General features: G+C 41.5%; 1 protein-coding gene across 1 annotated transcript in view; it reads right to left on the reverse strand.

Moving 5' to 3' along the window:
* CMTR1 (cap methyltransferase 1) overlaps positions 1 to 14,806 on the reverse strand; it is a 650,563-nt gene that overhangs the window by 375,760 nt on the left and 259,997 nt on the right. The window contains exons 13-14 of the mRNA XM_078647373.1: positions 10,727 to 10,906; positions 7,249 to 7,305 (exon numbers count right to left, since the gene is read on the reverse strand). Of these exons, the coding sequence (XP_078503499.1) occupies positions 7,249 to 7,305; positions 10,727 to 10,906 (237 nt within the window). The remainder of the gene's footprint in view (positions 1 to 7,248; positions 7,306 to 10,726; positions 10,907 to 14,806) is intronic.

Genomic DNA, 14,806 nt, shown 5'->3' on the forward strand with positions numbered 1-14,806 from the left:
CTACAGAACCTTTACAAAGAGACACCTAGGGTATAGATCAGTGTTTTTTATCATTCGCCTGGTACGGAGTAGTTTCTCTCCCCAACTTCCTCTAACAAGATCTGATTATTGCATGGCTAAGGGTTATGGAGCCTGGTATACTCAACTAATGAATGTTAGGAATGTCCAGAACCAATGGTTCATTCCAGGATTTGCAAAGGACTGTCAAATGGAAGTGACTTAGCAATCCTCCTCCTAAGTGCATTACATGGAGACACATCAACCCCTGAAAGATCCACACATATTCAAGGAATAATCAAGTTAATAGGATCCGGTCTTCCACTGGTCAAACAAACTGCAGAAAAACGAGATATTGGGGCGCTTATGGCAGCTGGGCTCCTTGCAGGCCCTGTGTTCTGACTCGGAGCAGGTCAAGTCTACGCCCTGCACTTTGGCCGACTAGTTGGTACTTCTACTGAGAAAGCAGTTGGGAGAACTAAACAAGAACCCTGTGCAGGGGTTTTCTGCTGCCCTCATAGATGACCATGACATTTACAAATGGGAGGTTGTTGTAATTGGAGCACAGGATATGTTTTTCGAGGGTGGATTCATCTAACGTCTCCTCACGATTATCCTTTGAGACCGCCAAAGATGAAGTTCTTAACCGAAATCTGGCATCCTGATGTTGCATAGAATCGGGATGTCTGCATTTTCATCCTTCATGAGCCCGGTGAGTATAAGTTTGGTTATGAAAAACCAGAAGAGAGCTGGCTTCTGATCCACACAGTGGAAACAATCATGATCAGTGTTCTATCTATGCTGGCATGTCCTATCAGCAACTCTCCGGCAAATGATGATGCTGCAAAAGAATGGAGAGAAGATCCTAATGGTGAAGTCAGGAGAAAGGTTGCTAGATGTGTGAAAAAAGTCAAGAGATGGAGTTTGAAGGAGTTTAATTCCAGCAGAGTTCAGAGCAAGGAGATCTTCTCAGTACTTGATCCTTAAGCAATAGTTTTCGCCTTGTGGATAAGAAAGATGGAGATTTCATGCTCCAGCTAGGAGCCTGAAATGTTGTATTTCATGCCCCTTTTCTCTTCCTCCTTCTGAATACTTTGCCTTTTTGTTTTGAGTTTTTTAGCGTATCATCACGGCTAGGGATGATGCTGTTACATTGGATGCCGAATTAATTAATCTAGTGGGTATTATCGATTCTAAAATTAAGGCCATTGTTAAACCCCTCATGATCAAAATTGACCAGCTAACTGCTGAAGTCAATAGATTAGGCGGATTACTTAAAAATTTGGTAGAACCAGTGGGTAGTCAAAAGACAACGCCACCAATTGATAGTGATAAGGAGGATGTTGCCCCGCAGAGAGCCATAGGCACTAGTGATAACGGCAGAAGTAATCCTTTAATTTCTACGCCTATAGTGAATAATGACAGCCAGCCTGTTATAAAGGCTGATGGTAATGAAGACTGGACCGAGGTAAGACCTAGGCGCACTGCTAATCTCCCGCCTGACTGCGCCCCATATGTGGTAGTTTTAACCAATGTCCCCCCAGATGAGTATGATAGATACCAAGAAACACATGAAACCCTAAAATTTAAAACGGTTTCTTGGTTGCACAGACATTGTGGCTTTCCTATTGAATTCTCAGACCAAGTCTTGACGACCAGAAGGGTGCATTGGATTGGGAACTCAAGGAAATGTTCTAGGGGTGATTGTGTTATAATTAATTTTAAACACCCACAACATGCAGCCACTGTTCTTTTGAGAGCAGCATCCTTGCCGACAACTGATGGCAGTGTGTGTGCCCGCTCACTTGGGTTTTTCTATAGCCCCCCGGGTAGCCCTCCCCGCGATGGTAGAAGAGGTAAACCAGGGCAATCCGTGCAAAGGCCACACCTTGATCTTGTAATGCAAAATCGATACCAGATTCTAAGTTCTATGGATGCTAATGATTGGCCCGAGCAGATAGGGAAACTCCGACAACTGGGGCCTACTAGTTTCCCTGTGGCTATTTGTGAGGGAAATAGTGTGGCTCGAAATCCATAATTAGTGTGGGCTTAGATTCTATAACTAGCACAAACATCAATCGGGAGTTGGATGAAAGTGCCCTAATTGTATGTGGGGATTTAAGTAAAACAATTCAGATTGAGAAGGGGGGAGAAACAACAGTATGGTGCATGATAGTGACAGTGCAAGGGAAAAAAGCACAACAATTATTTGTTGGAATGTGGCGGGGCTGAAATCTAAGGAGAAAGATCCTGGCTGGGTAGAATTTATCAATGAGCATGATATCCTATGTTTCCAGGAAACGTGGAGTACAAGTGAAGTTAATTATGATGGATGTGTCTCCTACAACCTGTTAGCGATGGTTGGGGGACCAGGTAGACCCAAAGGGGGCTTCCTTACACTTGTAACTATTTCACGCCCTATTTTGGTTAACAGGTATATACCTGTAAATGATCTTGTACAGATCCTATGATTAACAGAGGGGAAGGAGCGTAATATCTTGCTGATCAATTACTACAACAATATTTTCGATGGTACTAGGGCCAAATTAATAATTGATTTGGCCGCAACTATTGATAATTTGTGCCAAGAAGCTAATGTTGTATATGATTTTATTTGGCTGGGGGATTTTAATATTGCATTGTGTGATTTGTCGGCACAAAAGGTCTGTGGGGTTACCAATAATGCAGGTTGTGATGTTTTGCATTTTGGTCATAATGGGTATGGTGAAGCATTGCATAAACTTATGGGTTGTTACGATCTGGAAATAGCGGAATGCTGTAAAGATGATAATGGATTGGTAATTCCTACCTTTAAAAACTGGCATGCCACTTCTGTCATCGATCATGTGATTATGTCATCGAATATTATCCCTTACTGTGCTCCCCCACGTATTGAACTTACTACTTCAAGCAATCACAATCAGATTATTTTGAATACCAACCTATGGGCTGGTAGTTCGATTGTTGTAGGTAATATAATTGAAAATGTGGAACCTCATAGGACAAATGGGGTCAGGCTAAGATGGGCAGGAGAAAAGGCTAATGAACTATCCAGTTCTATAATTAAGGAGAGCCTGCCGAACATTGTTTTTATTTTAGAAAATAGATTGGACCCCGAAAGAATCTTATTACTTTTTAATGTAATCAATAAAGCGATTGATGCCAAATTTACCGGCAGTAACAGCAGACGATGTATGAGAGGACCGGGATGGTTCAACCATCAATGTACTGCTGCATTAACGACACTTAAACAGGCGTTAGGGGAGAAGCCAAGGGACAAAAATGTAATAACTAATTTGAGAATTGAGTATAAGCGTGTGCTCAAATTAAGGAAATGCAAATTACAGCAATTGGCTTGGGATTGTCTTAATCAAGCAGCAGAACTCTCAAACTGTACCCTATTTTGGGCCACCGTTAATTCCCCATTCCTAAAAGAAGACAAAACACCAGAGATAACATCCAATGTATCAAGTGAAGGGTGGATTACCCATTTCTCTTATATTTTTGATTCCGATAAACCCAAAGAGACTTGTTTTAATCAGTGGGCGGCCTTGCCACTAGATATTTCAGTCCAGGAAGTTGAATGCGGAATACGCAACAGTAAAGGAGGGAAAGCTCAGGGCCCCGATGGGGTTCCTATAGACGTCTATAAGGCTGCTCCAGAAGTATGGGGACCCCTTCTTACTACTGTTTTTAATGCAGCTGTGTGTTCTGAGCCCCCTGCAACCTGGGGCGAATCGATCATTGTACCAATTTATAAAAAGGGCACGAGGTCTGACGCTAAAAATTATCGCCCAATATCACTCCTTGACTCATCAGTCAGGGTGATGAGTAGAGTTATGCTTGTAAGATTGGAGGATTGGGCTGAGCAGAATGGTATATTAGCTGACAGCCAGTTTGGTTTTAGTAAAGGTCGTGGTACGCTCGATCAATGTGTTAACCTTGATCTTTTGATCGGGAAGTACACTGAAGCCAAACCAGGCTCAATTTACCTCTGTTTTGCAGACCTGAGTAGCGCTTTTGATATGGTAGATCATGCTCTACTGTGGCCAACGTTGTTGAAGCTAGGCGCATCCGAGGGCATAATCTTCTTTTTGGCTAGGCTATATGAGAAGTTGAATACCTGTGTGCGCTTTGGTACTAGAGGAGAATGCACCCAAAAATTCAGTGTCAGAAGAGGAATCAGACAGGGCTGCGTTTTGGCTCCCCTCTTATTTATTCTATTCATTAATGAAATTGATGTTATTTTAAAAAAAGTTATTGCTGATACACCCCAGATCAGTGGTATACCAGTGCCGGTGTTATTATACGCCGATGACGCTGTTTTATTGTCTAGGACCCCGGTGGGACTGCAGCGATTAATGGACAGTTTTTCTTCCTTTATTAAAGATAGAAAATTGATAATTAATAAAGGGAAGACTTACACCATGACCTGTGGAGCTAAATCAAGAGTTTTAAATACCTTTTTATAAATAGAGAGAAGGTGCAACAGGTGCAAAATGTTGTTACCTAGGTATTACTTTTTGAAATGATAGGAAATGGAAAAATTAATTTACTAATATCCGGAATAAAATGGCAAAAAACGCCCATGGTATTTATAGATTTGCTGCCAAGATAGGGGATCGTCGAACAAGGGATATGTTCAAAATTTACCACGCTAGATGTACCTCCATAGCACTGTATGGGGCAGGTGTATGGGGTCATAGCAATGTTTTAGAATTACAGCTGGAGGAAAACTTATTTCTCAAAAGACTCCTCTGTTTGCCCATGTCAGCCTCGACTGAGTTAACTCATCGATAGTTAGCAGCCAATCACTTAGCTGATCTATTACGCCTTAGGCCTCTGATAACTTGGCGGTCTATTTGGCTTGAGGATGATAAGCAATTTAATAGATATATCGCTGAGGATTGTTTACGCCTGGATAAATACCAAAATATCCCCTGGATAACATATGTTGTTGCCTGTTTTTCAGACATTTTTAATCTTAATCTTTTAGATGATCCCGGAGCAGCATCTATGATTTCTAAATCCGATATGAAAATTACCTTCTTAACATTTATGGGAAGGAAGCGGGCAATTGCAGCCGGATCTCTGTCTACTGTTATTTTTTATAACAGATATATCACAGTGGAAGGTTTCCCTTTGTATTTAACCATGGTAACTAGGAACTCTCACAAATTTTTATTAACTAGGCTCCAATTCGGTTTGGCCCACTGTTTGGTAGCCCATCCCAATATTAAGAATCATCCGCCAGGGCTGTGTAGGTGTGATAATGTATCAACCCAGAGTACTGTACACCTTCTGTTGTTTTGCAAACTGTATACACACTTTCGTATTGCTTTCCTGAAACCTATACTTGTTAAATACGGAGTACGTACAGTTGCACAAGCTATGAACTTAATTTTTAACTTACAATCAGCTGACATCTGTTTTTATACTGCGACGTTCTTAAATCAGTGCATCAATGCTAGGAAAAGTATGTTTTTTTTAAATTTTTAACTCATCGATTAGATATGCTATTTTTTCAGAGTAAATAATTACTTTTTAACTGACATGATGTTATGAATTATGTATTAATAGCCTTACCTCTTTTTTATTTACATGTTGTATATTGTTGTGCTTTTATGGTCATCTATTTGAACCGAATAAAGCTTCATGAAAAATGAAAATGAATCGGGATGTCTGCATTTTCATCCTTCATGAGCCCGGTGAGTACAAGTTTGGTTATGAAAAACTAGAAGAGAGCTGGCTTCTGATCCACACAGTGGAAACAATCATGATCAGTGTTCTATCTATGCTGGCATATCCTATCAGCAACTCTCCGGCAAATGATGATGCTGCAAAAGAATGGAGAGAAGATCCTAATGGTGAAGTCAGGAGAAAGGTTGCTAGATGTGTGAGAAAAGTCAAGAGATGGAGTTTGAAGGAGTTTAATTCCAGCAGAGTTCAGAGCAAGGAGATCTTCTCAGTACTTGATCCTTAAGCAATAGTTTTCGCCTTGTGGATAAGAAAGATGGAGATTTCATGCTCCAGCTAGGAGCCTGAAATGTTGTATTTCATGCCCCTTTTCTCTTCCTCCTTCTGAATACTTTGCCTTTTTGTTTTGAGTTTTTTAGCGTATTAACTGCATTCTGAATGATCGGTATTCAATTACGCCTAAGAATGTACATTTATTTATTCCAAATGGGCAGAAACATGTGCTTGTGTGGTCATTACCAACCAGTATCCCAGGGCCACAATACTGGTGCACTCCAACTGGACAACAAGTTAGTATCTTTAACCATTTTACTTTTAGAGTTGCAAGGTCGAAGCTGTGAAACCTTAATATAAGTTTGACCGGATTTAGAAACTTCGATTCAGTATGACTCAAGTAATAAAAACCAATAACATCAATGTGCAATCGTTATGTTGCTTTAGAAAAAGAAAAACACTATTTCCAGGTATGACCACTAGAACAATGAAAACTATGAAATAGACAAAAGTTGAATTTTAAGACGGCTCTCCAGTGCTAAACAATATATTTTGGAAAGCACTGTTTCTATGGCTAACGTTATCATATGATATTCGATGGCGTGGTGAAGGTCAGAAACACGGGGGTCAGTAGCTGACAGTGATCTCTCTCAGAAGGGTTTTAAAGACCAGCGAGGGACACTGATGTTCTGGAGCCCATTCTCAACCTAGGAGAGCACTTTGAGAAAGAACTAACGGTGTAGTCCTTCTTAGAAAAAAAAGTCACCCCAAAAATGTAGATCCATAAAGCCATCATTTAAGCAACCTGGATACCGCCCAAATATAGTGTTTAAAAAGCGATGGTTGATGCCTTGGTGACAAAAATCCTGTTAAAGACAATGTCCGACTAAGTGAAGCCCAAGGACCAATTAATGACTCAAACGGTCCCTAAACTTTCAACTGGACTGATGGTAATACTAGGCCAGTTTTCACCTTGAATATCGAATGTGCCTTCACCTTTTGGAACCTGTATCTGAAAATCTACCGGTTGCAGCCTTAGCTGTCTTATAGCGAGGCACCACTGGGATTGGACTCTTCAGCCCCAAACAGTAATAGGCTTCTAGAGTAAAACCCTTTAAACATTTCACTCACATTCCAAATCCTTTACTTTCTCTTCACTTTAACTTTGCCAATGAATTCCAGAAGTATGGTCTCTGGAACCATCATGAGCACATTGTTACAATACTCCAGTGTTAGGGGAACAATAAGAGTGATCCATGGAAGACTAACATCTATACTTACGAGTCTAGAACAAATGCATGGATTTTGGCCAGTGCTTTGATCTGAATCTGACAATGCCTGTAAGAGACGATAGAAAATAATCACAAAGGTGAACAGAAAGACACATTTTTAGTTTCCTCCTTCAATTTTATTTGCATACATGGTAGGAATACATCTCTCTCAATTTTGTATGACTAACAGTGCAGCCATAACATCCTTTCCTAATTACGATGCACACACTTCCCACCCGAGTTATCACTAGCATACCAATGCTGGCGTAACACTCTTCAAAGTGTTATATACAAAGATAAAAGGACAGGTTTTATGAAGCTCTGCCCCACCAGAAACAGATGCCACAATATTATCACAGAGTTATAAAGGTGCTGACAGCAATAGTGGTACCCGTTGGGGTGGGAGGTCGGGTTTACTGGGATGGGGGGATGGCAGATGGGACCCATGCCTTAGTTGTATTCCTCCTGGTAGCCCCCAAGTGCTCATAACCCCCGGTGATGCACCATCACATCTGTTAAATGACCAAACCAAACCCACACTGCACACTGTGGAAACACAGCCAATCCTATGATGTAGGGTTTTTTATTTCATTGTACGCAGTAGCAGCTTTTACCACTCGTATCTACAGGTGTGCAGTAAAAGCAGCTACATAGGACTGGATGCCTGTCTGGGAGCCTACATGCAGAGTGCGCCGCCACTCTGCATGTAGGCTCTTTGGAAACAGGGAGCACTGTTGCAGCAAAAAAATGTAAAGGCACCTTTTAATCTAACTGTAAGAAAATCCATGCACTGCAGACCATTATACAGTATGTAAACTGAACTTGTGTGACACTGCAAGACCTGCAAGATTAACCCTGTGCTCCTACAACTTGCAAATACAAGAACAGCGCTATTTACATGCAGCTTTCTCAGTTTATCAATCCTTTAGATAACAAAAGAAAGCAACATTTTATTAAAATTAAATGATTATCTTTTCATAACTAGAAAGAAAAGTTTGTTTCAGTTAATCAAAACCATAACAATACATTTTGTAAAATCAGACGCTACGAATAAAAACTGTTAATGTTTTCCCACTTTTTGTTTTTCTAAACCCTAAAACCTTCCGTTTGTGCTGCGATTATATATAAAACAACATTAGTTTTTTTTGTTTTTTTAAATATAATGATAATAACTATTAACTATGGCACTGGCCTGCATGACTTATAAACAGACATGTAAAAGTAGTGCAATTACTACAATTACATATTGGTAAATGTATTTTTTCCACACCGTATCCCTGGATATAAGGATACAAGAAACATTACTAGTCTCTTCGTTGGTGAAAGTGCCTGCAGCAATGTCAGTCCTCCCTGACTCCAGAGCAGTGGAAGGGTTGTTGAGTGCTTCATCCTTCCTTAGGAGAACATTAAGGACTTAGGGCCAGATGTAGGTAGGCTATTACCGGTCGGTAACGGTCGAAATCAGCCGCTACCGACCAGTAATAGACTTTTGAGATGTAGGTGGTATATTTACCCATTCGGTAAATAACGAATCGGTATTTACCGAATCATCATTTACCAATTCGGTATTTACCGAATCGGTAAATGAGATGTAGGAATCACTGCAAACAGTGCTTCTGGGCTTTAAGGATTCGTTATTTACCACCAACTATTAGTTGGTGGTAAATAACGAATTCCTATGTAAATGCAAATATGTGCATTACACCTGTGCCATGTGACAGACATACAATACAATACAAAATAACCAAATGAACCATTTCCTCACTAACTGACTCAATACAAAATGCTTGGGAAACAGGAACAAGAGAATGAACGTAAAGAAACAAAAAAAAAGATATAACACAGAGCACCCAAAACTCACCATGAAGACATAGCATCATTTAATTCCATCCTTACACAGTCTTACCCTATCACAAGGAAAACAATGGAGATTTATTTGATTGGTTTCCGAATATCGACAAACAATTGAGCTGGCAAAAGGATCATGCCACTGAGAACTCTCTTGCCACAATTAAGCCATGTTAAGGGACTAGGGGCCAGATGTAGGTCACCAAATACCGGTCGGTAACGGCCGATTTTGGCCGTTACCGACCGGTATTTGGTGATTGAGATGTAAGGGGCTATATTTTACAGAATCGGTAAATTTACCGATTCAGTAAATTTACCGATTCTGTAAAATACCGATTCGGTAAATCTATATGTAGGTGGCACTGGAAACAGGGCCACAGGCCCCTATTTACCATGTAATACTATTGCATGGTAAATAACGAATTCCTGTGTACATGCACATCTGTGCATGTACACCTGAGGGCGTGTATGTGTGCCACATGGCACACAAGCCTGAATCAGGGGTGCAACAGGGTGTCAAAGTGACACCCTGTCCCCCTTGTCAATTCGGTAATTTTACCGAATCGGTATTTACCGATTCGGTAATTGCCATAGGTTCCTATGGGCTTCAAGGCCCATAGGAATCAATGGCAATTACCGAATCGGTAAATACCGAATCATACTACCAAATTACCGAATTTTTACCTACATCTGATTTACCGAATCTAGAATACCGAATCGGTAAAATTGGGTATTCTAGAGTCGGTAAATCAGATTTACCTACATCGGGCCCTAATAGCCCCATAGAAAGAAATCCTCTAAAACCCACTTGATTTGGATTGTTACCATAATTATTGTGTTACAGTAAAGACAGATTCCCCGAGAAAATCTGCTCACCACACACTTGTGATGCTGACTACACCTAAACCTGTATTAACTTTTTACGTTTTTGTAAACATTAAAAGTTTCCCAGAAAGAGTTCTTAAGGCCGAAATTGAGGTAAATGTGCTACCATAATAGCAGACTGTCCTAATCCTCAATGCTCAGATGATCAATTATTTTTTAACATGTTCTACTGCGACAGGATTCATATGAGCAGCCTTTAAATGGAGGGGCGTCCTGAGAACAGTAAACAATGCTGGTGTTTGGAATAAACTCTTGAGGGTGGTGTTTTTAGCTAATGTGTTTAGCTAATGCTGATTTACTTGTATTTGATCTGGCAAGACAAATACTGTTTTATAATCTGGGAAAGTGACAATCATATTTGTGTACAGCTGTACAAAGCTGTTGCTTTTGTGTACTGTTTATATAGACTTCTAACCAAACTAAATTATTTTAAAAGACTGAGAATGGAACTAATTGGTGGAAGCCAAAAGGACATCTAGCTTCCTGTTGGCACTACCAACACCTTATTGCAGATAATCCATCAGAAAATACAAATCCTTCCTCTTTCATTTTTAAATTGCTGTTACGGATTCAGCAATATTTAGCAGAATGCACAAGCAAGTCAAAAAACAATGGACAGAGACATACACTTTGCACGTCTCCAGCAGTCTGCTTTCCAAATAGGAGCATACAAAAAACAATGTTGTTCATTTGTCACACCTTGCAATGCTTCCAGAATACTTTTCTTGTTATTCTGTTGGGCATATCTGACTCACCTCTCATTGGACCTTGTCATGTAGTCACTGAAGTCGGTGTCGCCTTTGATCACTTTAAGAGGGACAACATGATTCACATCCTGGTCGGAGTTCCGCAACTGGTTTAATTTAATGTTGACTGCGAAGAGGTACTCCCGCACATCATCTATGCCAGCCTTGAGTCCTCGGCACACCACATACCTAGAGATATGAGAAGCAAAGACTTATGTTTGGAATTAAAATGAAAAGACAATTGATGAGGTCCTCAAATGTTGGTAATTTGGACAGAGACATACACTTTGCACTTCTCCAGCTGTCTGCTTTCCAAATAGGAGCATACATGTATTTATGAGTAATTTCTGAGGCACTCTAGACAATATTGCATGGAATTATTAAGTAGACAAAAATATTTCCAAAAAAGTTTTTGCCTTCGTTGGGACAGAAATGTTCCCTGCATGGTAAACAGGTGCATTCTCCTGCCGTAAGGGTCCACTGCAAAGGGAAACTGAATCCTAACTTTTACTTTGTCCCTGACGTCATGCTAATCTAGTATGTGTACAGAGACCTAGGCATCTGCATAACACTGTGAAGTCTAGGAGCTGCTCTATTAGAAGGAAGGGCACACCAACATGCCTCATAATAGGCAGTGGATTAATGTCTATGGCCTGGGTTAATCACATAAAACGGTGATGGCAATATATTTTTCAGACACTCACCCACAGTCACAGGTCTGAATCCATGACTGATTTGCATATAGCTGGGTCTGAACTGGGGTTGTGAAATGAGCTACCGAACTATGATGGATTCAACACAGATCTGTGACTGGGGGTGAGTGTCTCAAAAGTTTCAGCGCTCCGACATTCATCTACTTGCGTTTCCTTTGTTCGCTCTAAGTTGGCAGGGTATGCCCAGAAGTGGATCCCTTGCTCACTTTGCCCCTGGATTCAAGCTGGCCTGGCTGATGATGGGTGTTACTCCGAAACCGGTCCCAGGATGCTTGTTTCCGGGTCAGAGAAAACTTGGCATGGCAGTTAGGGCTGGACTGTTCCCATGAGGCACAGGGTCAAGGCTGATTTGCATATAGCTGTGTCTGAACTGGGGTGGCCAAGTGAGCGAAGGAACGATAATGGATTCAACACAGATCAGTGAGTGTATGAAAAGTTTCAGTGATTCGTTCATCTCCTTGTGTTTGGATTAAATTGCATATTCCATAAACAGATAAGGACTAGGATAGACATTACATTGATTGGTTGACTGTTGGATTCTGAGAGCCTGCCTCACACACTACCTCCCAGAGAAGCCTGTGTCTGTTCACCCTAAGAGTCATATGAGGAAAGGGTTTAACTTGACCCAGTGTGCCCTGTTTTAGTAGGTCAAACCCCAGGACACCAGTGGCAAAAGTAAATTATATTATGAATTCAACAAGGGATCATTAATGTATATTGTTAAAGAATTTCACAAGAAACTAATCATTGACATTAAAACAAAAAGACAAGTTAAATTAAGTCAGAAAAAACAGAAACTGGTAACAAGATTTTCATCTGTAACTTTTTGCATGGACGGCCGATCTACAAGAGTTATATACCTCCACTTACACTAAAGTCTTTTGAGTGCAGAGATGTACAGTGTTGTAGGCTTTCCAAAACCTCACATTAGCCAGAGCCAAAGTTTATGAGATTTTGTCCTGGCCACACATCATTTATAACGAATAAAAATTGGATCTGAAGAAGAGTAAACATTTCCAATATGTACCCAAGAACATCAAATGGTAGTGAATATCAAGTGGCAGTTTGCACGTCTCCAAATTCTGGAATAGCAGTTGTAGGAAGCTGGTTCTTTATATTGTCTACCAAAAAGAGGTATGCTGTGTAAAGACTCCAGTATCCCTTATGAGTGGACAGGGATTGCTCTAGCTATACCAAGGCACTCTGTCTGGAGGTAGGGTGGTCGAGCAGCTCTAGGCTTTTCGGAGAGGAGTGTTAGACTTTTGTTACACACACAAAGTCAATAAATGATATACATACTCAAAAAGGAGATCCATATCAAATTGGAAAATCAACACTTATTTTATATATATTTTTAACAGCAAAAACTATATAACTGGGTAAGTACTTTGTTTTAAGATATCACTTATGAAAATAGTGAGGTGCCACTGTTTTCCAGTGTATAGCAGTATACTGGCACTTGTATCTTTGAAAGTGGTAATGTTATCATATGGGCAAGAAAAATACTGCATACAAGAACTAAGCAGCGACTTACAAGACTGTTCTTTAGGACTTAAGGTAAGGATGGGAAAAGATACAAGGCAGCACCAACAGATTACCTCAGTCAGCTCAGGGGCGGCAAGGTGCAGAAGTGCAACTCAGTGTTGGGTGCCCCATTGAAGTCACTGGGGAACAGTCAAAGCCAAAGCAGCTGCAACCAGGACTGGGGGGCCAGTCTGGGCGAACCAACAAGGGAGCTCGGTCTTTGAGATGCTCGGACATGTACGGACACCGCTGGTCCCCTGGAAATCGGGCTAGTGGGCTCAGTTGCAGTGGTGGTTTATCCGGCACGGGTCACACTGTAAGGAGCCTACAAAACAGGCTACAGGTGGCAACTGGGGGACCACTCCAGACAAATTCAAAGGTGGGCTAAGCTCTTAAGTGTCTTATCCCCAAGTTGTGGGGCACAGATGCAGTGGTGCTTCTAGGAGTCCGGTTTCCGCGGTCTGAGGCTCTCGCGGTCCCTGCTGTTTGGCAAGAGAGGCTGCAGGTCTGGACTGGAGAGCCAGTGTGGTAGAGCCCAAGAAGGGCTCAACTCTTGAGGGTCTCTATGCCTCAGGGACACCTTCGGTTCACAGCAGTTCGGGCCAAGGGGCTAGTGTGCAGTGCTGGTTGGTAAGGTGGGGGCCACGCTGGCAGAGGCTCTCGTGTTGGTCTTTGGTGGCTGCAAATGTTCAGGAAAGCAGCTCCTCTGCTCCAGGGAAAATGTTGCCTGCCATGTGAAGTTGTGGATCACTCTTCTGCAGCTTTTGGAAATAACGCAGCTTTCTGCGCGAGCCGAATCAGTGTCGATGTTGGAGACAGCAGGCAGGTCAGCAGGGTTGCTGCCAAGTCAGGTACTATTCCTCAGTTCTCACTTTGGACTTTATCTTTCTTTCTTCTTCACGCACACAAATCTAAGTTCAATTTAGGGGCATTAAGGAGAGCAATGGGTAAAGGCAAATGGGCTACTTACCTCTGGGTTTACTACACCCCCTAGATGACCACTTCCTGTGGGGAGTGGGCATCACCCTGTCCCAGAGTTCCTAATTTCACCACAACCAAGATGGTGAAATCCTAATTTTTCTGTTCACTTCAGGTAGCCCACCTTAGGGGTGTGACTAGCCTGGCGGTATAACAGACCTCTTTACATAGCTAATTTCCCACCTGTCCTGTGCCAAATGGGTCTCAGGGCAGGGGGTGTCATCTCCCAGATATAGGGAAAGCCAAGCTTTTATATCAAAGGCGATGGGCTCTTAAAAATAAATTAAAAACTGGAATGAGTGTGGGTTAATTAATATGAGGTGTTTGATACCAAACACCATAGGTTTCAGTGAAGCCATTATGCAGCTGGGAAACTCATTTTAACCAGTGCCCAGTACATACGTTACGATGGCTTCACTACTTGTAATATCAAGCAATGGAGCTAGAAGTCCACCAAAATTCTGAGTCGGGTGAGTACCAAATGCTTTGGCCTCAAGAAATAGTGAATAATAAATCCTGTAAATTCATCAGGGGAAGGGAACGTTTCCCAGTACTATAAACAGACATACAAAAAAGACAATTAAAAGCAATGTGGAGAAACGCATAAGATTGCGTTTAGGGCACCTGTAAAGGTTAGCACACTCACCCGCTGTGTGAAGGGGCAGCGTGGGGGCGTCTAATGGTATAAATCAAGTTGTTAGTGTTAGAAGGTTGCTCCGTAGTTCGTTTGATCCTGACGGAGCAACCTTCTAACTAATAAGGTAAATCCTTCACCTACTTGTGCACCCCACTCACCAGTCATCTGAGGCTTTCAGCCCTCGTTGCCACGCTCAGCTTAATTGAGTATTGGCATTTCTTCCTCAACAGAATCACG

The sequence above is a fragment of the Lissotriton helveticus genome, chromosome 6, assembly GCF_964261635.1.
Source record: "Lissotriton helveticus chromosome 6, aLisHel1.1, whole genome shotgun sequence".
NCBI classification, from domain to species: domain Eukaryota; kingdom Metazoa; phylum Chordata; class Amphibia; order Caudata; family Salamandridae; genus Lissotriton; species Lissotriton helveticus.